General features: G+C 46.5%; 1 protein-coding gene across 1 annotated transcript; it reads right to left on the bottom strand.

Annotated features, from left to right (window-relative positions):
* Nucleotides 1-340: 340 nt before the first annotated feature.
* On the bottom strand, nucleotides 341-24,636 carry Atp6v0e1 (ATPase H+ transporting V0 subunit e1). Its single transcript, XM_059270239.1, has 4 exons — nucleotides 24,451-24,636; nucleotides 17,852-17,899; nucleotides 5,693-5,822; nucleotides 341-799 (listed from the first exon to the last, which is right to left on the bottom strand). The coding sequence occupies exons 1-3, from the start codon at nucleotides 24,552-24,554 to the stop codon at nucleotides 5,729-5,731; spliced, it is 246 nt and encodes an 81-aa protein (XP_059126222.1). The 5' UTR covers nucleotides 24,555-24,636; the 3' UTR covers nucleotides 341-799; nucleotides 5,693-5,728.
* Nucleotides 24,637-26,766: the final 2,130 nt, after the last annotated feature.

Genomic DNA, 26,766 nt, shown 5'->3' with positions numbered 1-26,766 from the left:
GTACCTGCATCTCACCGTGACTTCCAAAGGTCAAGCATGACATTATGTTACAGCTCTATGCATAGGAACCATCTCTCTGCAAACAGCCTGTGAGCTCTTGAGCATGCAGGAGCCCTAATTCCAACATTTTTGCTTCCTCCAGTGCCCTGCCTGAAGTAAGCTCTCAAACAGTTACTGAATGATCAAGAACAGTACTTACCAGTCTCTTCAGGCGTCTCATACTACAAGGCCAGCCGGATTATACATCCAACCTAAGTTAGACAACAACCTCATTTTTAAAAGGCATTATCTAGAGACAGAAGAGCTTAGAAAATCGAGCTTTTTAAACACTGGAGCCAGATTTCCAAAGAAAGAAGAAAAATAATTTATTCCAAAGACGTAGAAGTAAGAAATTCATCCTGAAAATAGAACTTGGTGTACATCTGCTGGGGTAGAGCTTCTCTTGAGCGGGCACTCCTGACTGCCCCACTGAGTCTTATTTGTCTTGCAGCAATTTTAAACACATCGCCGACTCTCATGTTGTGAGCTGGCAAGAGCCATTTTCAAAGCCACAGGCTCCAAGACAAGAGTAACAGATTTCTCAGAACAGCATCTTTTCTCTCAGCGGAGTGCAGACACATCTTACAGAGTCAGCTAAGTAGGCACATAATTCATCAGAGTGTAGAAAAGGTGAAGGAAAAATACTGCATGTAGAGGAAGGTCTTCAAGTGTAAGGCACGTAATGCCCAAAGTGGGCTATCGAAGAAGGTGGTCTGGGTGTAGAGCTGATTTTGCATCTAGAAGGCATTCTCTCTGTGACCTGCAAAACAAAACAGTTCTAGTAACTTAAGATTCTCTAACATCTAGGTCCTTCACCCTTCTTCGAAAGAGCAGAAAGGGAGCTGGAGAGATGGCTCGGCAGTTAAGAATACTGGCTGCTCTTCCAGAGGACGTGGCTTCAATTCCCAGCACCCACAAGGCGGCTTACAACCATCTGTAACTTGAGTCCTAGGGGACCTGATGCCCTTTTCTGGCCATCAAGGGCATTACAAACACATGGTGCCCAGACAAACAAGCTGGCAAACACCCATACATATAAAATTTAAGAAATGGGGGAAATAAAAGTAGCCAGAGCTACAGCATAATGCAACCAAACCCCACGTACACATAAAAATAGAAAAAAGGGAGGGAGGGAGGAGAGACAGAGAGAGAAAGACCGAGCGAGCAGAACGTAGGAAAGTAGCCAGGCCTGCAACCCCAGCTGCTTCAGAGACTGAGGAAGGAATCGTAAGGCTAGCCTAAGCAACTTCGTGAGAGCCTCTCTCAAAATAAAAAGTGAGCAGGGCCAGGCGGTGGTGGCGCACGCCTTTAATCCCAGCACTCAGGAGGCAGAGCCAGGCGGATCTCTGTGAGTTCGAGGCCAGCCTGGTCTCCAAAGCGAGTTCCACGAAAAGGCGCAAAGCTACACAGAGAAACCCTGTCTCGGAAAAAAAACAAAACAAACACACACACAAAAAAGTGAGCAGGATGTGGTGGATCACACCTTTAATCCTAGCACTCAGGAGGCAGAGGCAGGTGGATCTCTGTGAGTTGGAGGCCAGCCTGGTCTACTTAGTGAGTCCCAGGTGAGCCAGAGCTATATAGTAAGACCCTGTCTCAACAACAACAACAACAACAAAAAAAAAATAAATAAAAAGGAAGATTAGGGATATAGTTAGTACAAAAAAATTTCAAGCAAAGCCAGGCATGGTGCACATAATCCAAGCACTGAGGAGGCTGAAGTGGAGGATGGTAAGCATGAGGCCAGTCAATACACTGAGGCTGTCTCATCTGTTCCCCCAACACAAAGTTAGCCAGGTCAGTACTTTAGAAAGAGGTAGGTGCTCAGTCAAACCTCAGATGAAGACCAGGCATACTCATCACACAGGTTTGGGCAGGTTCTAGAGGAGGTCCAATTACCAAGGACATCACTATCATATAACAACACCAACAGCAATGTGACTTACCCAAAGCAGGAAACACGAAGCTGACTAACACAAGGAGCTGGAATTTAGTGAGCTCCTGTGCTCTTCGCTTCCCCTCTCAGAGCAGGAGGCTGGCCGCCAATACGGGCACCCTGTGTTCTGCCTTTGTTGGCCCACTGACTAGCAAGCTCCTTGTCTTTCCCTGGGACTCCAGGCTGCCTTTCAGGCTGTTACTCATTCTGACTACCCTGGGCACAGGTGACAATGACAGCACCACCCAGGTGAAGACAGCAAATGTTTAATTTCAGTATCTCCACACACTGGCTGCTCAGCAGGCGGAGGGTGTCCTTACAGTAGGCATCTCTGGGCTACACAGATGGCTCAGCGGTTGGAGTGTATGCTGCCGGGCTGGAGAGATGGCTAGGCTAGGCTAGGCTCAAAACCAAAAAGACGGGAGTGCCAGCTGCTCCTCCAGGGCCTGAGTTCGGTTCCTGACAACTCCATCAGGAGGCTCACAACCGCCTTCTGGAGCCCCATTAAATCCCACTGCAGGATACTGCAGACAACGTGCATTCAACTCAAGATTTCGTAAGAGGCAGATCTGGGGCTGTGGCTCCCTGACAGAGAGTGTGACAGAGGGCATGCTCAATGTGCCCTGGACCCTGAGTTCAATCCCCACAGCAGAAAAACACAAGAGGAAGTGGGCTAACTCAAGGACTGTTTTCATGGTGCACTGGGAGAACAGCACCAAGTCGAGGTGACCACTGCCAGAGAAGACTGTCCCTTGTGATCTCCAATCACTTTCTGAGCCTGCCTGGGCTGCAGAAACAGATCCTCTGTAGAAACTCTGCCCAGGCAAATGATCAAGCTGACCTGAGAATCTAACATGAAGAACTCACTGACAGACCTCCTCAGCCTTTGGACTTTTTCAAGATTTATTTTATTTTTAATTGGGGGGGGGGGATGGAGGGCGTGTTGGAGGGAAAGTGTATGTGCCAGTGTGAGTGCAAGTGCCCTCAGAGTCCAGAAGAGGGCACTAGATCTCCTTGGATTGGAATTGTGGGAGGTTGTGAGCAGTCCAATACGATGCTGGGATTTGAACTCGGGTTCTCTGTAAGAAGATATGCACTCTTAACCTCTGAACCATCTCTCCAGCCCTTCTTTTGTTTTTTTTTTTTTTTTTTTTAAATTTTTCCACAAAGAATCACAAAAAGGGAAAACTGGCCTTCACTTTTGTTGTTGTTTTTCAAGACAGAGTTTCTCTGGGCAGCCTTGACTGTCCTGGAATTCACTCTGTAGACCAGGCTGGCCTCAAACTCAGAGAGATCCTCCTGCTTCTGCCTCCCAAGTGGGCCTTCACACAACTGAGAGCTACTTTTTATTCAACCTCAATGACAACAGTTGAACTACAGTTAAGTGTGGTACTACAAGGCATGGCCCTGTGGTTGGATGAGTTCACTAGGAGGCACAGAACCTCTCCACGATGAGTAAATAACTAGCTGTGGATGGAGCTGGAACTATCAATCCAGAATTCACAGTGTTGTTTTGTAAAACAAAGGAATCACTAAAGTAACCAACAGATAAAACTGAGAATGGTGATGGGGTGTGTGTGGGGTAAGGGGAGACTTGAGAAAGTAACTTCCAAATACCAAGGCCAGAATGAAGAAACCCATTCACAAAGGGTATGTGAATGAATGTGTCTGTCTCTTGTTTCTAAATCTTTTTTAAAAATTGATAAATTTCGAACTACTTCTTTACTATACAAAGGTAGTCTTATTCAGCCACAGGAGGTACGCCAGTCAAAGCTGCAGGCACTGAACTACTCAAGGCAATGCACAATCAGTGGCTAAAAATCAGAAAGCTAAATGCATCTAGTGATGAAAGAACTCACTTAGACCCAATGGCCAGGGCCAGGTGGTGGTAGCACACGCTTTTAATCTCAGCACTTGGGAGGCAGAGGCAGAAGGATCTCTATGAGTTCAAGGCCGGCCTGGTCTACAGAGTGAGTTCCAGGATAGCCAGGGCTACACAGAGAAACCCTGTATGGAAGAAAAGAAAAAGAGAGAAAGAAAACAAAACAAAAAGAAACAGTGGCCAGGAAGCAAGCATATGATTGGCAAGCTGAGGCCCGAAACATCCGAAGGAAGCATTAAGAGCTGGCAAGAGCTGAGGCCAAGCGAGCACCACGTCCAGCGAAGTCCACTTGCTGACCCGCCTTCTGAGGGAAGTCAGAACAGTGGGCAGTGAGAGGCAGAAGAGCTAAGTGCGCTAATGAGGTAAGACCATGAAAACAGCAGGCCTGGGACCACCAGTCAGGAGCAAAGATTGGGAAGAAAGGAGGAAAAGGAGCTTCCAGGGCAGGCCTGGGGCCATGGTGAAGAGCTGCTCAGAACCTGTACACCAATGTTCCTATCTTCACTTTCCTGATTTTGTGACTCAAGGGATCTTTGGATCCCTGACAGAGCTATGAACTTACATCTTATAGTACATCTCAAGGGGTGTGTTGCCACTAAAACTAGACACCTCAGGTTAAAACAACAAAAGCTGAGCTCACCACAGCCCAGAACTATTCAAAGATTCTAGGTATACAACGGTCTTTCTCAAGATGTGCACCAGAAGGAATGGCTTTGTTTTGAAGAACACTGGCTGCTTTTCACTTCAGAGGGCTGAGTTCATCTCCCAGCACCCACATGGCTGCTCACAACTCCATGTAACACCAGTTCCAGGGAATCTGATGCCCTCTTCTGGCCTCAGGCACTCCACAAATGTGATGCACAGACACACAGGCAAAACACTTACACATATATAAGTAATATATACGCAGACTGAGATATGGCTCAGTTCTGTTCTGAACACTTGACACTAACTTCCATCTAATGAAGTAACAGAGAAAAGAACAAATCAGACGACAAGTATCCTGCCACTCAGTCGTAAACAAACTTTTGCACCCTGCCACTGTTCACCACTTGGATTCTCAAAATCAAATAAAAGCTGCCATTTTGAGACCAGCTTTCTCTTCGTTCTGTACTGTTTGAGATAAAGTCTCACTCTGTAGCCTAGGCTGGTCTGGAACTTGCTATATAGACCAGGCTGGCTTTGAACTTATTACCCTCCTGCCTCTGAAATCAGTGCTGGGACTGATGACAGGGATGCACTACCATTCCTAACCTTCAGAAGGTGCTTTTTTCCCTGTCCCCAAAGCATTCTAAGACATCAATTTGAAATATATTAACCACTTCTTACAGTGGCTAAGTGTTACAAAGCTGAGAATACTCACTTTCTAATCCGTGTCAGAAGCCACACACACACACACACACACACACACACACACACAGAGAGAGAGAGAGAGAGAGAGAGAGAGAGAGAGAGAGAGAGAGAGAGAGAGAGAGAGATCTGAGGAAAATGTGTAGGGCTTGGTTTTCTCTTTCAGCAGGTGGGTCCCAGGATTTGAACTCAGGTCTTCAAGCTTGGCATCAAGTGCTTTCACCTCCTGTACCATCTCACCAGCCCTAAATTACATTTTAAAAGGCAGGGTAATCACAGACTTTAAAAGACTCTTAGGGATAATTCCCAAGATACACGCAAAGAGAATACTTGGTTCTAATCATGCCCTGTTCTTCAGACCATAGTTTCAAACTACAGTCTGTAGTTGTCTTAGAACAGCCATGGCGTTCTGAGGAAAAAGCCAGAGCAAACACTCCAGCTGACTGTCTGACAATGGTCACGGGACAGGGCAAGGGCATAGTCACCTCAGTGCCTGGGTACTATGGAACATGTCTTCATCCTCAAGGCCAGTGGTACTTCAGATACCAGATGGTTTCATTTTTCAACTGTGGTCCAAAGAGAGGATTGAGCTGGGCCAGAATTGCAATCAGCCAACTAAAATTCGGTGGGGAGGAACAAGAGCAAAAAGTGGTGAAATTGGTTCGAATATAACCATTTTTATACACGATGGAAAAACCATGTTAGTCCAACTTCAATGTATTCCATTCTGACCAAGCCTTCACACTGGGCTCCTGGAGACAGCTGACCAGAGACCATTTCCCAGGTTGCACTGTGCCTTCATTTGAGATGATCCACAAGGCAGGAGGCTCCATCACAGCTGAGCCTCTGCCTTTCCTCAATGACTTCATGATGTGCCATGTATCTGAGCTTTCCCAAATCCATGACATCCTTACCACCAAGCCTGTTCACCTCCTCACAATGTGTCACCATCACAACTTTTATCTTCTCTAGTGTGCAGACATCAAGGCACCATTTTAGGGGCACAGCCCACTGGATTCCTAATCACCACCACCATAAAACACAAGCATTTCGTGGGCCCCAGTACATAGAACCAAATGGGCATTTACTTCTGGTCTAAATCACAAGGCATGCCTCTGTATTACACATCAATTACAGAGGAAGTACAAACCTCTCACTTATCTCAGAAACTAAAGCAGCATGGTTAGCTTTAAAGTTTTCACATGCTGGTCACAGAGTTCTGATGAGGTAATTCATGGGCTTGACGAAATTTGAGAACCACTGAGTAAGTACGAAAGCAAGGAAAAAGAAAAGCAGCTTGCAGGTGTCTGGCTATTCAACCATTCTGTTTTACTTACTGAACAAATATTTAATGAGCAATTACTAGGTCCCAGGCCCCAGTAACTCAGGAAAGATGCCATATCACTCTCCTCAGAGATCTTATGTAATATCAGATCGTAACTGCTACATAGAGAAGAAAAGAGGGAAAAGGGATGGAAATGGGGCTGAAGAGGTGGCCAGGAAAGGAGGAAGTATCTGAAGAGACCAAAATGATGCCAAATCCATGCTGTCTCTAGTTCCTATTCAAAACTCGGGAGTCCATTAGATGGTCTCTGTGGTGGGTAGGAGTGGAGGTAAATGTCGGGAGCGAGTACTGATGAACCGAAGAGTGAGTTTCGGTGGTATCCCTCATTGATCCTCTTGCATGGACATTAGGGAGCTGCTTTCTGAAGAAAAGGAGACAGAGGGCCATGACAGCCTCTTTCTAAACACCCCTCCAGGAAAAGGACCCGCCAAACCCAACTGGGCCATTACCGGTTGGGTCTCTTCCTCCTTTGGCTGCCATTTTTGGAATCCTTCCTTCCAATCACAAGACCAAAGGCCGATTCTGATGGCCAATGCAGAGAAGGAGCCAGCACAGCATCAGGAGCTGGTGCCCAAAGACACATGGATCTGCCTTCCCAGCCCACAAAAGGTCGTTTTGTGATGAGAAATGTGATACAGGAAGAAACCAGGCCAAAACAGATACCTTAAGCTGACTCACTTTACAAACAAAAAGTTAATTCAGGTGAGATTGCCTGATCGCCTTTAGAACTGGGGTATTAAACATAAACACAACACAAGCCTTTCAGTAAGGCTACACACACACACACACACACACACACACACACACACACAGAGAGAGAGAGAGAGAGAGAGAGAGAGAGAGAGAGAGAGAGAGAGAGAGAGAGAGAGAGAGGAGGGGTGGAGAGAGAGAGAGAGAGAGAGAGAGAGAGAGAGAGAGAGAGAGAGAGAGAGAGAGAGAGGAGGGGTGGACAACACAGGCAGATACTGCACTGCAGAAGAGCTCTGAGGCCAGAGAGTCATGGAAAATTCCACCCAAGCCCAGCAGGAGATACAAGCTGCCTTCAGGAATAGTCCTGTGCTCTGTAAGAGACGACCTAACTGGTAACCTTAGAAACATTAAATTAAAGAGATACATTAGCCCCCACACCATCCCCATGACCTTTCCTCTCCAAGAGTGTGTAGTAAACAATAAAAATATCATCTAGGGGCTGGACACAAGGTTCAGTGGTTAAGGCAAATGCGGCTCTTCCAGAGGACCCAGGCTTGGTTCCCAGCATCCACACTGGATAGTTCAGTGCTGCCTGTAACTTCAAATCCAGATATGACGACCCTCTTCTGGTCTCTGCAAGACACACACACACACACACACACACACACACACACACACACACACACCAGCACTTAAGAAGTGTGGAGGGCCTTTTGAGCTGCACAGACCAATCACCCAGGAGCTTTTCTGAAAGTCCTTGGGGAAGGACAGAATGGGAAAATCAGAGTGCTATGGTAAGGGAAAGGCTAGTTGAAATCTGTCACTAGTAGCACAATTAACAAAATGTGTTGTGAAGATTGCCTACAGAAAGACAATACAGACCTATTTCAAATAAGAACATTAAAATAGGAGTGACCTATGCTTAAGGCCAAAGCATATTTGATCTTTGACCTATGCCTTTAATCTTATCCTTTTCTTAACTGTAATCTGTGACTTCCTGTGGCTCTCACCAACAAGATGTAGAGGTTTGTTTATAGTCAAAACAAATGTCTTAACTTCCCTGTGCCTAGAGCTACCTCTACCCTTGTGACCTAGAGCTTAAGGACCCATCCTAGGGTCTCATTTACTGCAAGAATCCTCTAAAAATGGTGCCTCAAAATAAATAGCTTTTGTTAAGACGCAATCATGATACAGGGTCTCAAGTAGCCCAGGCTGGCCTCTAACACCTTTATGCAGTCAAAGATGACCCACATCTCCCCAGGTGCCGGGTACTGCACTATCACACCCACCAGACAGGGCTGCTCCCCAGAAACCAGTTCTACACCATGTGTTGAGTGTGTGCTGTTCCCTATAGAGGTCAGTCTCTCAATGCCATGCTTAGATCTATGTTAAAACCTGTTTCTTGATAAGCACCAACTTTTTCTTCACGACTCGTCCTAAAATCCTTTTCTTTTTTTTTTGTTTTTTCGAGACAGGGTTTCTCTGTGTAGCTCTTGCTGTCCTAGAACTCGTTCTTGTAGACAGGGCTGGCCTGGAACTCACAGAGATCCTCCTGCCTCTGCCTCCTGAGTGCTGGGATTAAAGGTATGCACCCAGAGATTAGGATCTGCCCAGTTGATCCTAAAATTCTTTACAAGAGCCTGGCTACACATGACACTGAAGTGGAGGTCTCTGAAAGAACTCTTCAGGTACCTGTAGGAGGCAGCGTGTAGCTGTGTGTCTATCTCCTGCAGATAGATGATGGTAGTGTTCTCACACAGTTAAGGAGCCTGAACTGGAGGTAGGCTAAGTGATTTGTGCATGTTCACAATACTAAGTAGGCAGAAGCAGGCAGCAGGTGACTAGGCCAATCTAATGCTGCTCTGTGAACGCCTAGCCTTTTTGGTGCTTTAAGTGAGGGCGTGAGTTTAGCTAGGTCAAAATCAAGAATTACAGAAGTGAAAACCCACAGCCTTTGATGTCTGCCCAAGGAGAAGAATAAGTATCAGACGTAAGAATGAATAAAACCGCTTTAATCTCTCAGGTCAGTCTTTGGAAGTTTCCAGATTTACATACCCTCCCCATCCTGCGTTTTTTTTGGAGGGGAGGTGGGTCTCATAATGTTGCCTGGGCTGGTTTCAAAGTCCTAGGCTCAAGGGATCCTCCTGAGTAAAAACTAAGTCACTGCCGGGCGGTGGTGGCGCACGCCTTTAATTCCAGCACTCGGGAGGCAGAGCCATGCAGATCTCGGTGAGTTCGAGGCCAGCCTGGTCTACAGAGCGAGATCCAGGACAGGCACCAAACTACACGGAGAAACCCTGTCTCAAAAAAACAAAACTAAGTCACCATCAACCCTCCATTCAGCTTGTAATGATGGGATAATTTGTTTCATTTTGTTTTTCAAACAGTTTCAAAGATAGAGCCCAGGGTTTACCTTGTGCATGGTAAACAAGCACTCAAATACTGAACTGAAGCCACAGCCCTCGACACTATCTCCAATGTTTCAATTCAAGAAACAAAAAGTCAATCTCAACCACCACCCCCAACACACACACACACACACACACACACACACACACACACACACACACACACACACCACAAAACAAAACCTGTTAGGAAAATGCCTCAAGAAACAGTACAGGCTATTTCATTTGGAATTTTAGCGGAATTTTCCCTCTAACCGGCTGAACAGACTCAGGGCCTGCCCTTCTGACTACCCACAGACTTAAAATTTCCCTTCAGCTGATAAACACACAGAGCATTGGAAGAAAGAAAGAAGCCTGCTGTGACCTGATGGAAGCGAGTGGAGGAGGGGCCTGTGCTCTGGCGGATCCCTGACCGGTTGTGTAACCAGAAGGAACGAACTGTACCCTTCCGCTTGCCCAAACTGTTCCACATGGTTCCACAGCCCAAAGGCCTAATAACCATCAGCTGAGAGGCTTCTGTGGGACAGCGGTGGCACAGCCGCAGTTAGGGGGACTGTAGAACTGGGGTGGGCCCAGGGCAAACCCAAGTTCCTCTTTTGAGGGGTTACTGGATTGAAAGTAGGGTCTGCAGATGCTAGGCAAGCACTCCATCACCGAAGCACATTCCCAGCCTACTATCACTATCAGTAGTAGTAGTAGTATTACTAGTAGTATTACTAGTAGTAGTAGTAGTATTTTGCGGTAAGGTCTTGCTAAATTATCCAGGATACTCTTGAATTCACTGTGTAGCCCAGCTGTCTAAAGGTGCCCCAATTATTCCACAATCACTCTCCAGGGGTCATGGCCATGGCCGGCTCTGAGGATGCCAAGACACTGGCTGAAGGGCTGAGCTACTGGGGATGGTAAAGGACTGTGCTCCCACAGACAGGCCAGTGGCTCCCAGCACAGCTGGGAGAGTCCTCCAGGCACAGACTACTTCGCTCCACCTGGAAGCAGTACGCAGTTCAGCTCTCAAATCCTGCCTAGTGGTTTTGTTTCACACGCAGAAGGAAGAACAGGGAACATAGGTGTGGCCTAGTTCCTGGTGAAGCACATATGGGACCTTCTCAACTTCCTTGTTGGAATGGGGAAGTCCAACCAGGGAGGGCTCCTCTATCCACGGTCCTCTTAGCCCGGGCCACGACAGGAGTGACCTCTGCCGGTGGTGCCTTATGTGACAGCAGAGACATATGCAAGTGCCTAGCCCTGGCTCCCCTCACGACTACAAAAATCCTTTCTCCAACCTAATGACACAAACCCTTGGAAAGGCAGGGAAGCCACACCGAAGCTGCTAGAAAACGGGGCTTTGGTACCAAAGCTGGATTTTAACTCTAAGCATCCCAGATGCTGGTGGACTGGCTCTAGGCAAATGACCTAACAGCCAAAGTCTGTTTCTGTTTGTAAATACTTGCCTCACAGTGTTAGGAATTAAAGAGATAATAGGGGATCTTGCAGTGGCTGGTAGGCAGAAGTTCAAAATCACCCCATGTTCCTTGCTCTTCTTTATCTGTGAGATAGTTAAAAATGTACCCAGGCCACAGAAGGAGGCACAAGAGACTTACTTTGGAGTCTTCAGAGTTCGTGGCACTGGGCCGTTATCACCTCTACCCCTGCTCACACCCACCCCACCACACAGCCAGCAGATCTCTAAGGTATCTCCAAGTCTCCCAGGTTCCCCTGTAACATACACACCCTACAGTTAATGTGACAGACACTCCTGTGGACTACATCATGCCATACAGCAGGCTCAAAGAAAGGGAGATGTACGTTCCTGGGTAGACCTGAGGCAATCAAGTACCGTCTGCAAAGGAACAGGCCTGCCTGTCAAAAACATGACCAAGTAACTCCCTGCCTTTCGGTATGTGGCAAGGATCTGCTATGGAGTTCTTGTATTGCCTCTTAAAATGAGTTCTACTTTTTGCTTTCTCAGAAGACAGAGCTGAGGGGACACTGTCTTCACAGGCTAGAGGTCACTGGGTGGGTGGAGAACACTGTGAGAAGCTCATAGGGACTCTCTGAACTGGAAGTCCTTGGCCTGGCAGGACCATGGAACCAGAGCCCCTGTGGACTATGTGCGGCAGAGACCGGCACTGGAGTATCTGCCCTCCTGCCTGCCGTCCAGGACATGGCCTCCTGACTGCCCCTCAGCTTTAAACCAACTCGGGCCTGGCATGATCAATGAAAATTGCTCCTCTCTTAGGCTGAGCCATTCCTTCCCCAGTGACATCTGAATCCCATCTAAGCCTTTTCTTTCTTGGCTAGTCTCCTTCCTTCCAACCTGCTTCCCCGAGAGCTGGGGATGGAGCCCACAGCTTCTTGCATGCTAGGCAAATGCTCTACCACTTAGGTACAACCCTGTAACTACTAAAGGGTGGACGAACAGGGGACAGGAAGATGTTCCGGTGAGGTGCTTGCTGCCAAGCTTGACAACCTGAGTTTGAACCCCAGGACCAGAAACAACTCCTACAAGTTGTTCTCTGACTTCATTTATCGGTAAATAAATAAATAAATAAATAAATAAATAAATAAATAAATAAATGTGGGGAAAACCCTAAAGGGTGAAGAATTGCGCACAAAGGAGATGCTGCTGTTGCTGCCTTTCCAGATGGAGGGGCCGGACGGAATGTGAGTGGCCTCTAGGGCGGGGTGGTGGCTAGCTAACAGCCAGTGAGAAATAGGGACTTCAGTCTTATTACCACAAAGAACTAAATTCTGGCACAGCCTGAGGGCTTGGCAGAGAACCCCAAGCTCCAGAGGAGAAGACGCAAACATGTTTTCTATTAACTCGCTGCCAACCTTACCACTGTGGCCCCTTTGCTACCACAGGAATACGCCCTAATTTTGTCAATTTTAAACTTGAAATTTCTTCCCTTTCTTCCCCTAGGACTTCAAGACTACTCATTTTCTAAACTAGGTCTTTCAAACCAAAGTACCTACCGGGCCTTTTGTGTGTGCCAGGGACTGAAAATGGGGCCTCACAATACCACTGGTCACAACCCCAGTTCCATAATCCTCTTATCTGCTATACTATAGTAGAAAAGACTCTAATGTATGTCTCCATAAAGCAGGTAATGATAACATGCTGGGCCAGGCACCGTGCTCTCCCCTTCCCTATATATAAACATCATAACTGTACCTCTGAGAGAAATTAAGCAATTCTCAGATGGAAAATTAAATGATGGCAATTATCCAGGGAGGGGGTGAGGTGGCTGCAGACGCTCTCCACAGCTGTGCAGTACAGACACCAAAGCAGATGAGCCTGGGCTTTCACTGGCAGACTTTACCAGGATGAGAAACACCAAAGCCCAGGGTCCTCCCAGAGCAGGCAGTCTGAGAAACCACAAATACCACTCAAGAAAGCTGGAAACCCAAAGGCTTTTATTCTGAACCATGAATTAATCAGACAGGGGGACTGATGAGATGGCTCCAGGTGGAAAGAAAGAACTGACCTTGAAGATTGTCTTCTGACCTTCACACATCTGCCCCATCCCAAGAAATACATTTAAAATGGATTAAGAAAAGGAGGGGGTGGGGGAGTTACTGAGAAACAGCTCAGCAGTTAAAAGCACTGGCTGCTCTCCCAGAGGATCCAAATTCAATTCCCAGCACCCACACTGGGTGGCTAACAACCTCCAGTAACTCCAGGCCCAGGAAAGAAACTCTCTGGATCCAGGGGATCCAATGCCCTCTTCTGTTCTCCACGGGCAATGCACTCACGTGCGCAAATACATGCACACACAATAAAATTTTTTAAATTAAAAAAGTGCAGTTAATATGGTCTTAAAGAAAATTTAAAAATCACTAACATTCAGTTAATCTTATTTAAAAGACATGATAGGAAAAGCACAGAGGAACAAAAATCTGAGAAAATAATCAAAACAATAAAAGAGCCTAAAGTTAGCATGTTAATAATTCTTTTAAGTTTATATATTTAAAAGAGAAAGACTGCTGGGTACATAGACCCATGTGCCACATGTCTGTAAATACAAGGCAAACACGCCTGCAATCCTAATATTCAGGAGGCTGAAGCTGTTAGTTCAAGGCAGCCTGGACTACACAGTCAGGCCTGTCTCAACAAACCAAACTAAATTAAACTAAAAGGCAAAGACCCTCAGCACTGACTAGGTCTACGGAGTGAGTTTCAGGCCAGCCAAGCTACACAGTGAGACCCTGTCTCTAAAGAAAAAGGAAGAAAAAAAGAAGGTGCACTCAATGGCACAAAAGACAGGAAAGAAACACATACATACATAGCAAAGCTATTCTGAATAAAAAAGCTGAAACCATTTAATGAAGCAAGGAAGTTCTCACAAATCTGACAAGCACAGAGTGGCAGTACATGCCTATAATCCTAGCATGCAGAGGGCAGAGGCAGGAGGATCAGGAGTTCACAGCCAGCCTGGCCTACCTACTGAGACCCTCTCAAAACACAGACACAGCAAAGCAATGGTCAAGGGCTGGGAACGGAGCTGAGCAGTGCAGTGAGCAGGGCTCTGGACTCAGTCCCTCGCACCAAACAAGAAAAGAACAATGAAACCTGGGCAGTGGTGACCGCCTATCTTCACTGGGAAAACACAGCCAGCCCTGACCTTTTCAGTGCCAGCAGCCCAGGGGAGCAGCAAGGCTTAAATGCCCAAACCCGACACTGCCCGCAACTGCGGGAAGTCTGCAGATCCAAGGCTGCCTGACAGGTCTACAGGAAATAAGTTCCGTGGGTCTCCTACCTTTGCTCACCCGATTCTGCCAGAAACCCAGACTGCCCAGGTTCATCCATCATGACCCAAACCCCACTCCCCGGTATTTCCCACTGCTTCCAGGTGACGCTCCCCCTCCCCCACCCCTTCAATCTCTCTGGAGCAGAAAGGGACTGCTCTTGGGCAATGAGACATCTTTGCTTCAGACCGTTCCCCTCCATCTTGTTTGTGCAAAGGGACTTCTCTAAGGAGCATGCAGATGGTGTTCCACCTACCAATCCTTCGGCTTTCCCAGTGTAGCTCCTGTCACAGAGGCTGCTCCAGGCATCCCTTCTCTGCCACATTTTCATCTCAACAGTAATCCCACCTCACCTATGTGGGTCCTGTTCCAAGACATCCAGTAGACCCTGGATCACAGAGACCCAACTTCAACACATACAGCTTCCTATGCACACACATCTACGGGAACAGTGAAGTCATAAACCAGGTACAGAAAGAGATCAGCAAGACAGAACATATCGCAATGAAAGTTACGTGATCTTCTCAGAAGAATCAAGACAAACACTAGTACTTCCTGACTGCGTTGATCTTAAACGACTGGAGCTATGGCAGACGGAGGCCCAGGAAAGAGAGGAGACTCTGCTCCATCTGTTGGCACTGCTCGGGCTGGGCTCTGCTCACTTCTCTTTTTCTCTCTGTTCCTTCCTTGAGGTCAGGGTTTCTTGACAGTGACACTACTGACATTCTGGATCCCAACTTACTGACAGGTGCAAGGCAGGTGTCCTGGACAGAACACAACCTTTATTTGTCAGCAACCTTGGTTTCTGCCCAAGGATGCCAACAGGAGTGCCAATGCAGCAGCCCCCAAGAGCACATCCACCAACTACAAAGTGCAATGCTTACGTGGCTCGTTATCCAGGCAGACTCTAAAATTAATCAGGGAAGTGAAATGCAATAGGCTACTGGTGATATAAAGGAGCTAATTTTAGAGCATGGCAGCCATATTGTGGTTATGTCTGAAATGGTGGTTCCTCTAAGACACAGGATGAACTAGATTTGCTTCAAAATAGTCTGAGGTAGATGAGAACGGGAGGGGGTGACACAGGTTTGCCTGTGAGTGGGTAATTTTGAAAGGTGGGAGGATGAGAAACAGAATACAGGAGGTTTAGAAAGTCAAAATCAGGCTGGGCATGGTTTTTTAATCCCAGTGCTTGGAAGGCAGAGGCAGGTGAATCTCTGTGAGTTGAGGCTAGCCTGGTCTACACGGTAAACTCCAAGCCAGACAGGGCTATAGGGAGACCCTGTCTCAAATAAACTAAACTTGATGACATGTGAATTTGCTCTCTCCTCTTCAGCTACTGTAAGACACCGTTCCGCTTGGTGCTCGTCGACTGCCACCACAGAAGCTAAGCTGTCAGCTGAAGGAGGCTCTTTTACTCTCGAGCCAAAACACACAGAAAGGTGAAAAGCGTCAACCTCAGCCATTCCCATCAGTAAGCTTAGTGTTGGCGCAGCCAGACACCATGAGATCATTTAGCAGCTGTAAGACAAATCTAAAGCCTTGCTTAGGAGTCACTGAAGCTGTGTGCAGAAAGCCAAGAGTCTCAGCAGGAAACTCTCCTACTTTACACAAACCTTAGTGCAGCAGCCCCAGGATACTAACATTCAGGGGTGCCGAGACACAGAGGGTCCTGGCCTTTCATCTCAGGATGGACTGGAGTTGCTGTTGCCTGCTCGTGGTGGCACTAAACAATACCGTGGCCCTCACCATTTTCACACCCCACCACTACATCAGCTAAGACTCAGGGAGCTAGACAACACTCCGGATCTACATTCTGGCTGGACATGGTAGCTCAGGCCCAGAACCCTGCATTTGGGAACACTCTAGTGTCATCTCTGTTGCTGTGATAAAACACCCTGACTACAGGCTACCTAGAGGAGAAAGAGTTTATGTTAGCTCACAACTCCAGGTTGTAGTCCAGTAGAGCAGGAAGCCAGGGCGTCAAGAACTGAAAGCAGCTGGTGTGGGCCGGTGCTTTCATACTCAGCTCACTTTCTCCACTCTGATCTAGTCTAGGGCTCAAGCCCAAGCACTGTGCAGCCCGCATTCAGGGTCAATTGACACAATTAAAGAAATCTCCCACAGGCATGCCCACTGGCCAACCCAATCCAAACAGTTCCTCATTGAGACTCTAGATCCAGGATAGTCTTGATTATGTGTCAAGTTGACAGAACCAAGAGGCTGAGGCAGGAGGATTGCTGTGAATGTGAGGACAGCCTGGGTTACATAGTAAGCTCCAGACTACCTAGGCTACAGTGTGAGATCTTGACAAGAAAGAAAGCCATCAAGGAAATCCCTAAAGGGGTAACTTTCTGGTGTATGCCCTGTTTCAGTTGTTTAATAAAGAAGAAATCGTATGCCCTTCAAGTACTTTGTGGCAGTTATTTGCTCCAAGAGTAGTTTAATACTCAGTTTTGTTTTTTTCTTCTGCAGCTTGGCTTGCTCCATGTTATTCAGGAAAGAGGAGAGTAGAGTGTGGACAACTTTGGGAAACATCGTTAAAGCAGCTCAATGACGAGCCGGGTGTGGTGGCACATGCCGTTAATGCCAGCACTTGGGGGGTAGAGGCAGGCAAATCTCTATGAGTTCGAAGCCAGCCAGGGACACAGAGCAAGTTCCAAGACAGCCAGGTTACACAGAAAAACCCTGTCTTGAAAAGCAACAACAACAAAAAGAAAACAAACAATTAAAAAAGAGAACTTGTTGCTCTTCTATAGGACCCAGGTTTGATTCCCAGCACCCACACTGTGGCTTAAAGCCATCTGTTGCCCTAGTCCCAGAAGATCTGAAGCCCTTTTCTGGCCCCTGTGGGCAATGCACTCACATGGTGCACAGGTGCAAGCAAAGCACCCACGTGTACAAAATAAATGACAATAATAAAAAATGTTTTTAATTTAAAAAAGACATTGCATTCATGTGAAATACTAAGTAAAATGAGTAGTAGATTTAATGCCAGGCGGCGATGGAGCACGCCTTTAATCCTAGCACTTGGGGCGCGGAGGCAGGCAGGTCTCTGAGAGTTCGAGGCTAGTCTGGTCTACAGAGCTAATTCCAGGATGGCCAGTGATACACAGAGAAACTCTGTCTAGAAAAACCAAAAATAAATAAATAAGTAAGTATGTCACAATAGTAAGATATAAAGTAGTATAACTACAAGTTCTAGATAATTATAAGCATTTATAACATTTGCAGCAATTAAATGACATTTGTATTCCCATCCTCCAGCTCTTACCTAACACACTGAGCACTTGAAAATGTGAAATTCTAGCATATTCAATTTGGCGACACTGTTTGCAGATATTAAACAAATCCAAGTGCCAATGACCCATATAATGTGTCAATTAACACATTATAAATACCAAGAATAATTGTTTTTAAGACATATTATGTATAAGAGACAAGATACTTACAAGAGATAGCAGCAAACTGAACAGGTCACCAACATGGTGATAATAACTCTAAGAAAGAAAGAAAGAAAAAGCCATTATTAGACATCTGTGAACATGCAGACCTTGCAGAATGGTTGACAGCCCTTCCCACTCTCCTGGACTGCATGCAGGATTACGCACCAAGACAATGGACCTGCACTTATCCAAACATCCAACACATCGCAGTGTGCACTGAGTACAAGTTTAAGTACAAAATCAAACATCTGTCTTTAAAGGAATGTGTTGGTGCCGCAATTTGATTGGAAACCAAGAAGTCTGTACTGACAATTCACTGTGACAGAACTACCGTGTGGGACAGTATTCTTGGCAATGAATTAACACTGCTAAAATCATGCTCACTAGCTGGACCTCTCCCCATCTCTACTTATTTATGAAAAGTTAAAGTTGGGTCTCTGGCCAGAAGAATTTCAGCATTTCTAAAACAGAACTCATGCTCAGCACATCCTGTTCTTAGAGAGGACCAGAGTTCAGTTCCTAGCACTCACAACTGCCCTGAACTCCAGCTCCAGGGGATCTGATACCTCTGGCCTCTATGGATACACACACACACACACACACACACACACACACACACACACACACACACACACACAATTTAAAAATAATAAAACAACTCTTTAAAAGTCTTAATTTAAAAACAAACAGTAACACCCACACTCATTATCCTCTCTAAGCTCTCCTCTTCAGAATCTTAGTCCTCAAGGCTGGGGTGTGGTTCAGTGGTAGAGCGAGCGTGGGGGATGCCGTGAGTCCAATCCACACACAGACTATACTCATGAGCACTGTCATTTCCCCTAATCTATTTTATCTCTGCCATCTCCAGCTCAAACTCCCTCTGCATGCCCACCCATGCGGCCTTTGAAGCAGCTCCCTCTTTCGTGGATTTCTTTTTTTCCATTCACTTGCCAGCAACAAAATTCACTGATTTGGCTTGGTTAACTTATTTTAGACAGATTCAAAACTTTCTTCTAATCCTTTTATTCTCTCCACAATCAATCAGATCAACCTTTCAGAAACATTCTTTCTTTTTTTTTTCTTACATTTTTTTAAAGATTTATTTATTTATTATATACACAGAAGAGGTTGCCAGATCTCATTACAGATGGTTGTGAGCCACCATGTGGGTGCTGGGAATTGAACTCAGAACCTCTTAAAGAGCAGTCGATACTCTTAACCTCTGAGCCATCTCTCCAGCCCCCAGAAACATTCTTTCATTACACTCTTCAGTGAAGCCTATTTCCCACAGGGGTGACTGCCACATCCTGGAGCAAACAGGACAAATGTCAGAATGCCAGCTTAATTTTGCTAAGCCTTTAGAAGTTCTGTGCATGCATTTCCTGTGGTTAATCTATTGGTACATTCCTTCACTCCACAATTCTACCTGAGCACCCAGGGTGTATCAGGCTCTAGAGAAGTAGCAATGAATAAAATTGATTTAAAATGTCTATGCTGGTAGCTAGAGAGATGGCTCAGAGGTTAAGAATACTGGCTGCTCTTCAGGAGGACTTAGATTTGGTTCCTGGCACTCCAGTAGCTTCGGTTCTAGATCTGGTGCCCTCTTCTGGCATCTTGGGGAACTACATGCATGTGTTGCATAGACATACATGCAGACAAAACATCCACGCAGACAAAACATCCACATAATGCAATAATAATAATAATAATAATAATAATAATAATAATAATAATAATAATGTTTTTTAAGTCTATCCTGCCCTTCCCTGCGAAGTTTACAAGCTGGGGTAGAGGTTGAGAGCAGACAACACATAAGATGAACAACAGACAGACAATTATCTATCATTGATTAGCCTATTGTGGGATCAGCAAGTGCTGACCTAAGAAAATAAAGCAGGGAGGGAAGACAGATGTGCAGGGGCTGCGGTGGTGTCAGAGTCTGGCAAGTGATGGAGTCTGCCTGCAGACTTACTGAGTGAGAGTGCCCAGCAGTGGGACAGTAAACTCAGGCAGGAGCTGAGAGGGGACGTGGAGGTTCAGAGGAAGGAGGTCTGGGTGGCTGAAACAGACCAGCAAAGCCAGCTTGGGAACAGGAGGTGAAGTCAAAGAGGTTTATCTCAGAGCCTGACAAGGCTGCTGCCTAAAATGTTATCAGGCAGGATCTGAAGAAAACTGACAAAGTCTGGTGTGACTTCTCCCAGGATCTCTCATCTGGGTTGAAATAGGCTGGGGAAAGAGACAAAGGCAGACTGATCGTGAGTGTGTGTATGGAGGCTGAGGCTTCAGAACAAGTGGAGAAGGCTTAGAGCAGTGTGGGTAGCGAGTGTTGGTCCGATTTTAGATGCATTTTATTTTTAACTATTTGAGTTTGGGGTGGGGGAGTCACGCAAGTGCAGATGCTCAGGAAGGCAGTTTGGATCGCCTGAAGCTGGAGTTATAGGTAGTTATGAACTGCCTGGTGTGAGTCCTGGAAGCCAAACTCTGGTTCTCTCCCAGAGCAAAAGCTCTTAGCTGCTGAGCCATCTCTCCAGCCCCTCTAAACACATTTTAAAGACAAAGAAGCTGACAGTTGTACAATAAAGTGAGCACCTGCATAACATGTGTAATCTAAGCCCTTCCCCCAACTGGCTGTGGCAGTGCACACCCGGAACTCTAGCACTCGGAAGGCCAAGGCAGGAGGATGGCAAGTTTGAAGTTAACCTAGGCTACACAAATATGGACAGATGGAAGGCCAGCCTTCCAACTTCCAACTCTTGTTTTCAACCCTCTACTCCTAAAGGCAGGCTCTTTACCACCATCCCACCACCCCTTCTGCCTCCAACACATGTGTATGAGCATCGATTCCAAGTTTCTGCTCATCCTGAGCCTAGCTTAGACTTAGAATCTCTTCTGTCTTCCCCAAAAGGTATCTCAGAGAATGGAATCAGCTGAGGAGCCTTTGCATTACGCGCCTAACATTAGCTGCCACATGAACATGCTCCCCTTCAAACAGCTGCTCCACAGGGGCTGCACACAATCATGCAGGAGTGGAGTCATAAGCTGCAGTTCATTTTCAAATGTCTCAGCAAAACTTTTTACATCTATATACACACATTCATATGCATTCATAAAGTAAACATGTATAAATCTATTGTGGTATATGGCCTTGGCATGTAGTCTCTTTTAAAAGTTACTTCATATTTTTAATTATGTGTGTGTGTGTGTGTGTGCACGTCACAGACACCAGATCAACTTGGATTCCCTAGAGCTGGAGTTACAGGGGATTTTTGGTTTTTTGTTTTGTTTTGGTTTTCCTTTTTGTTTTTGTTTCTCTATGTAGCCCTGGTGCCCTGGAACTCACTCTTGTAGACCAGGCTGGCCTTGAACTCAAGAGATTTGCCTGCCTCTGCCTCCTCAGTGCTGGGATTAAAGGTGTGCGCCACCACCACAGGGCTTTAAAAATAGTAGTTTTGAGCCACCTCACATGCGTGCTGGGAATTGAACTCAGATCCTCTGGAAGAGCACTAAACGTTCTGAACATACCATGGTGTGCAGAGAGAAATCAGAGAACAATTTGTGGGGTTGTCAGACATGGCAGCAAGCACCTTTACCCACAAGGCCACCAGGCAGCCCTTGGTATGTGACTTTCTATGTTCTGCATGCTCCAAACAAAATGTTGAAACAAACTGGAGCAGACATAACTGTAGCATGAATCTTAAATGGTCTTATTAATAAAATCAAACCCAGAGCCAGGTATTGGGATGAATGCTGGAAGATCAGAGAAGCAGAACAAGCCACAGCCACCTTGCCTCACCAATTCCTCAGCTGATCCTGCTTCCTCAGACTGGGTAGCCTCTCAGTCCTTATCCAAATGAATCTCAGCTGAACTGCTTCTCGAAAGCCTGAATGCTTAACCAGGCAAATGCTTCTAGTTTCTGGTCTTCACGCCTTATATACCTTTCTGCTTTCTGTCATCACTCCCTGGGATTAAAGGCTCACTTCTTGGGATTAAAGGCGTGTGTCACCATGCCTGGCTGTTTCCAATGTGGCCTTGAACTCACAGAGATCCAGAGGGATTTCTGCCTCTGGAATGCTAGGATTAAAGGCATGAGTGCCATCATTTTCTAGCCTCTGTATCTAGTGGCTGTCCTGTTCTCTGACTCCAAATAAGTTTATTAGAGTGCACAATATTTTGGGGAACACAATACCACCACACATAACCCCTGGCACTCCTCCACATCTGGCAAGGAGAGCCCTGAGAAAAGCTTGATGCTTCTGGACAATCTGTGGCTTCTAAAGAGAAGAGGGAGATCATGGAGGACAGGCATGATCAGGACAGGTAACAGCAGGCACAGATTGGATTTTGTCCTGCCTATGTCCCACTGCAGGAAAAATCCAAAGAAGAAAAGGGGCTGGTTCCCTGCTACACACAAGGTCAGAAGGGTCCCATCCCTCCAGCCACCCCCTTGCTGTCTCATCAGGTCCTGATAACCTCCTATACACACCATTTTCAAAGCACCGTGCAAGGGTCTCTTGGGGAAAGCATTCAACACAGACGTCCACTTTGTTTCACTCCTCTCTTACATACTTCCTTCTTTCCTTAATGAAAATGTCCTAATTCGTCAAATCAGAGCATGGTGGCTGGGGATACAGCTCAGTGGTAGAGTGCTTGCCTAGAAGGTGGGAGGCTCTGAGTTCACTCCCCAGAAATCCTCCCTCTGCCCTACCACCACACACAGGGGGAAAAAAAATCACCAGAGTGCCAGTTCTTGCATAAATTTCAAAAGATATTTTGATTTGCAAATTTTTCTGGGGGTTAAAAGGGAACTGGTATTAATTAACCCTAAAATGTCCATGTTTCAGTAAAGAAAATAGGAACATGGGAAAGCTAACTCAATCTCCCAAGGTCACAGAGCTCAATCACCTTGGAGCAGTGTTTTTCAAAATGTAAACCTCTAGGTCCTAGGACGAACCATTTTAAGACCTGCTTAATCCTGCCAAGAGCAGGAAACACAAGGATTGCAGAGGAGGCTGCCAATGGGACCCAGATACTATGTCACTGCAGATCAAATAGAACCTGGCTATAGACAGCAGGGGTTTCCTTACTCTGCACAACAGGGCTGGCACCTGATCCTGAGGATGGGGAGAGCAGGGTTTTAAGAAAGGAGTGGTTGTAACTCTGAATGTTAGTAAGGACTTTTCTGAGGATAAAGGCTAGAAAGTCAGACAGTAATGGAATGAAACAGGGTTGGTATAAACACATCAGAGGCATTTTGTTGTCTTTCACTCCAGGATGAAAAAAAAATTGAATTCAGTTAGTGCAAATTCTGATACCACATCAACTGCTATAAACTAAAGATGATCCTGTAGAACTATTAGTGAGAGGTGGGACTTGATGCTTACAAATGATAGAAACTGACCTATCATTTCCCTTTAAAAAGTGGTTGATTTGGGGGCTGGAAAGATGGCTCTTTGGTTAAGAGCCCTTGCTCTTCCAGAGACCTGGGTTGGAATCCCAGCACCCATGTGGCAGCTCATAACCATCTGTAGCTCCTGTTCTAAGGGATCCAAAGCCCTAATCGGGCACTGCACGCACATGTTACCCTTACATACATGCAGACAAACACCTATACACATAAAATAAATAATAAATAAATCTTTAAAAGTGAGGTTTTTTAGGCTAACAGAAAGAACTTTATTTCTAAGTCAGTATTTTCCAGACAGTAATAGAGGCCAATGACACAAGACACAGTAAAACTTCCTTTAATCAAAATGCCCCATTCAGTACACATTGTCTATACTCTGTGAAGTGCTGTGGAGCTAACTAAGCACTATGCAGCCACCATTAACGCAAAGGACCTTTCTGATAAACTACGACTTCAGTTTGTCACCTCCACATGATCTTGAGTTGAAATGGAAAAAAAAAAAAAAGACTGAAATTCAAAAGAGGAACTAGAAAAGAAGGTGTTCCCATGCTGCTCTGAAGAGGTCTGTTTTATACTATAATACAGAAGTTTATTTCCAAACAAAGAAAGCGATATTTAGCAAAACCTTGGGTGAGGGAATGCAAATCTATCTTGGCCAACCACTGCAGGAGCGCCCTGGAAGGTATGACGCAGAGGTTTCTAAACAATACCTTCGGCTCTGGGTGATTTAACCTCGCTTAGATCAGGCTCACCCCCTCCAGGGTTGGGCTCACTAGATGCAAAGGCTGAGCTCAACACTAACAAGCTTGTCAGAGTCCGCAACTGCGATAGCATCGGGGACAGAGAGGGCGATTTCTCAGACCCCTTTCTTTGAAGTTTGGGCAAAAAGCCTCCAGTGCGTGAAGGACCAAGGCCGTGAGACTGGCTCGGGAGACACCTTAACTTCTCCGCAGTCGATGCGCACGCCTTCGGTCCATCAAGACAAAGCATTCCCTAAAAATCACTTCCGGGAGGGGCTGCCAGAGGTGACCTCACGTTCCGGTCAGGGACATTGGCAGGCTCCCAAGAGCGCATGCGGTCCTCCCCTCTGTGGTCCGTCCTACTCATCCTCCCGCTGTAGTCCTCCACGCGCGACCCTTCCCTCCGTGATCCTCCCGCCGCGCCCCTCCGCTCCCACCGCCTCGGGCCTGGCGTACTTACCCCCGGTTAGGACCCTTGGGGATAAACCAGGGCACGAGAAGGCCCACGAAGCCCCAGAAAACGCTCATCACGATCAGAGGCACAGTGAGGCCGTGGTACGCCATGCCTGTACCTCAGCAGACAAACCAGTCCGCCGCCTCACTCTCGTCCCACCCGGAAGTGTCAACAGCGGCTCACGTGACCTGCGCACGAAAGCCCCGCCCCTTGCGCTCAGCGTGACTCGCCCGTCGGACTCCGCCCCTTAGACCGGAGCCCCGCCCTCACCTAGCCTGTCTCAAGGCTGCAGCTTCTTGGAGCTTGTCAGAGGTGAGGTGCCAGTCACCAGGGGATCAACAAAGTTTTCTGGCAAGACTTTAGACCCATTTCGGCGATGTGTTATTTACAGTTTTAGCTGTATGTTACGCGCAGACGTAAAGAGCTTAACTATAGTTCCAGAGTCCTGGGTGGCTGGCTCTGCTGTAAGCTTTGCATTCTTCTATAATCCATGAACTGCTCGGAATTGTCATCCCTGCTGCAGGTGAGGAATTTGACCACAGTCACATAGTAAGTGGGAAGGATCAGGATTCAACCTCTGACGATGACTTTTCAAGGCACAGGCTCTTGACTGTTAGCGCTACTTTATGTCTTGTACAGTATGTTAGGGTCTGAGTTACAGAAGTCTATCAGACAGCCCTCTGAGAGGTCACATCCTGGGAAGCAGATGGACCTGCAAATAGGCCCCAGGACAGACTGACAGCTGAGGATGACCAGGTCCTACTTTGCGTTCCTGCCTGTTGTCACAACAGCTTCAAGAAGAGTAGGAATTAGCATGAAATGTTAAAGCTGTGCTTGCCAGCATTGTGGACTCATCATGCTATGTACTGTCTTAGGTACAAAGGAGGGAAACAATTCTTGGACGGTTGCTTTGTTTTTTTTTTTTCTTTTTTCATTAGGTCAGGGTCTTGTTATGTGGAACAGGCTGGCATCCAGGTCAAAATCCTCCTGCCTCTGCCTCAACCAAATTGCAGGTGAACTGCTGTGTTGAGCTGAGGTTGATTTTGAAGACACTCACAGACAGAACAAGATGGGAAGGAGACCTGTCAGCTGACTCCAGTGTGCCGGGCTGTGACCAGGTTCCTGGCAACAGCCACTTCCCCTCATTTCTTCATCAAGTAGAATAGATTCCTGAATCAGCTGGAATCTTCAACAGCTGTACTAGCTCTTCACATGATTTTTAAGACTTTACCTGTCTAGCATACTTGGCAGTTAAAACTAGTTGGCCTTCTTAGAAACAAAACAATTTATTCTTTGAGAATTTCACACTAGGTATTTTGCTTCTTTGTTTAAGGAGGAAGCATTTATTTTGAATTGTTTGGTATGCTTTGTGCTGATACTGCTTTCCTGCATAATGTAGCTCAGCAGAAGTTATGATTTTTTTAAGTCCCAGGCAAAGCACCGCCAAGGCCCATTTCCTACTGTTCGCACGTCTGTGTCTGTGTAGGACCTTGTTCAAACCTTTCAGAGTGTCCGGCCTGCACCTGAGGACAGCTATGAAATGTGGCCCAACACTAAAACCTTACTAGATTTTTGTTGTTGTTGTTGTTGGGTTTTGGGGGGAAGGGGTTTACTAATTATGTGAGTCTCAAGTGTGACCTTTAGATGACAATGTCACATTGCAATGTTGTAAGTTTGGACATGCCTACAAGTTGCTTCTGGAGAACAGGCACTGTTCTATGCTTGCTGTTTCTGGGAGTATATTAGACATAACCATTGTGTATGCTAGACACAGACTGCCCACGGAACCACTGTGCAGCTGCTTGCTGTTTCTGGGAGTATATTAGACATAACCATTGTGTATACTAGACACAGACTGCCCACGGAACCACTGTGCAGCTGAACCAAATAGACAAGAGAGGGTGAGAGCACCAGAACCAAAGGAGAGAAGGCAGCTATTTCCTGCCTCCCTCACATACCACTTTTTGTTTTCTTAAAATCTGCTGTGATACATGCAGAGTATCCTAAGACCTTTTTGAAGCAACTGTTTACATTGTTGTCAGACGATCTCTAGGACTCATACTAGAGCCCAGGATAGACTTGCTCTGGTGATCCCCCTGCCGTGGCCTCTCAAGTGGTAGGATTACAGGCAAGTGCCCTGTGCTCTCTAGATGTTTCTCATGTGTGTTAAACAACAGCCTCCCACCAGCCCTCCCACCAGCCCTCCCACCAGCCCTCCCACCTGCCCTCCCACCAGCCCTCCCACCAGCCCTCCCACCAGCCCTCCCACCTGCCCTCCCACCTGCCCTCCCACCAGCCCTCCCACCTGCCCTCCCACCAGCC

Source organism: Peromyscus eremicus, chromosome 8a (genome assembly GCF_949786415.1).
Source record: "Peromyscus eremicus chromosome 8a, PerEre_H2_v1, whole genome shotgun sequence".
In the NCBI taxonomy this organism is placed as follows: Eukaryota; Metazoa; Chordata; class Mammalia; order Rodentia; family Cricetidae; genus Peromyscus; species Peromyscus eremicus.
Note: the sequence above shows the minus strand (reverse complement) of the source record. Positions and strands in the feature narration are given on the sequence as shown.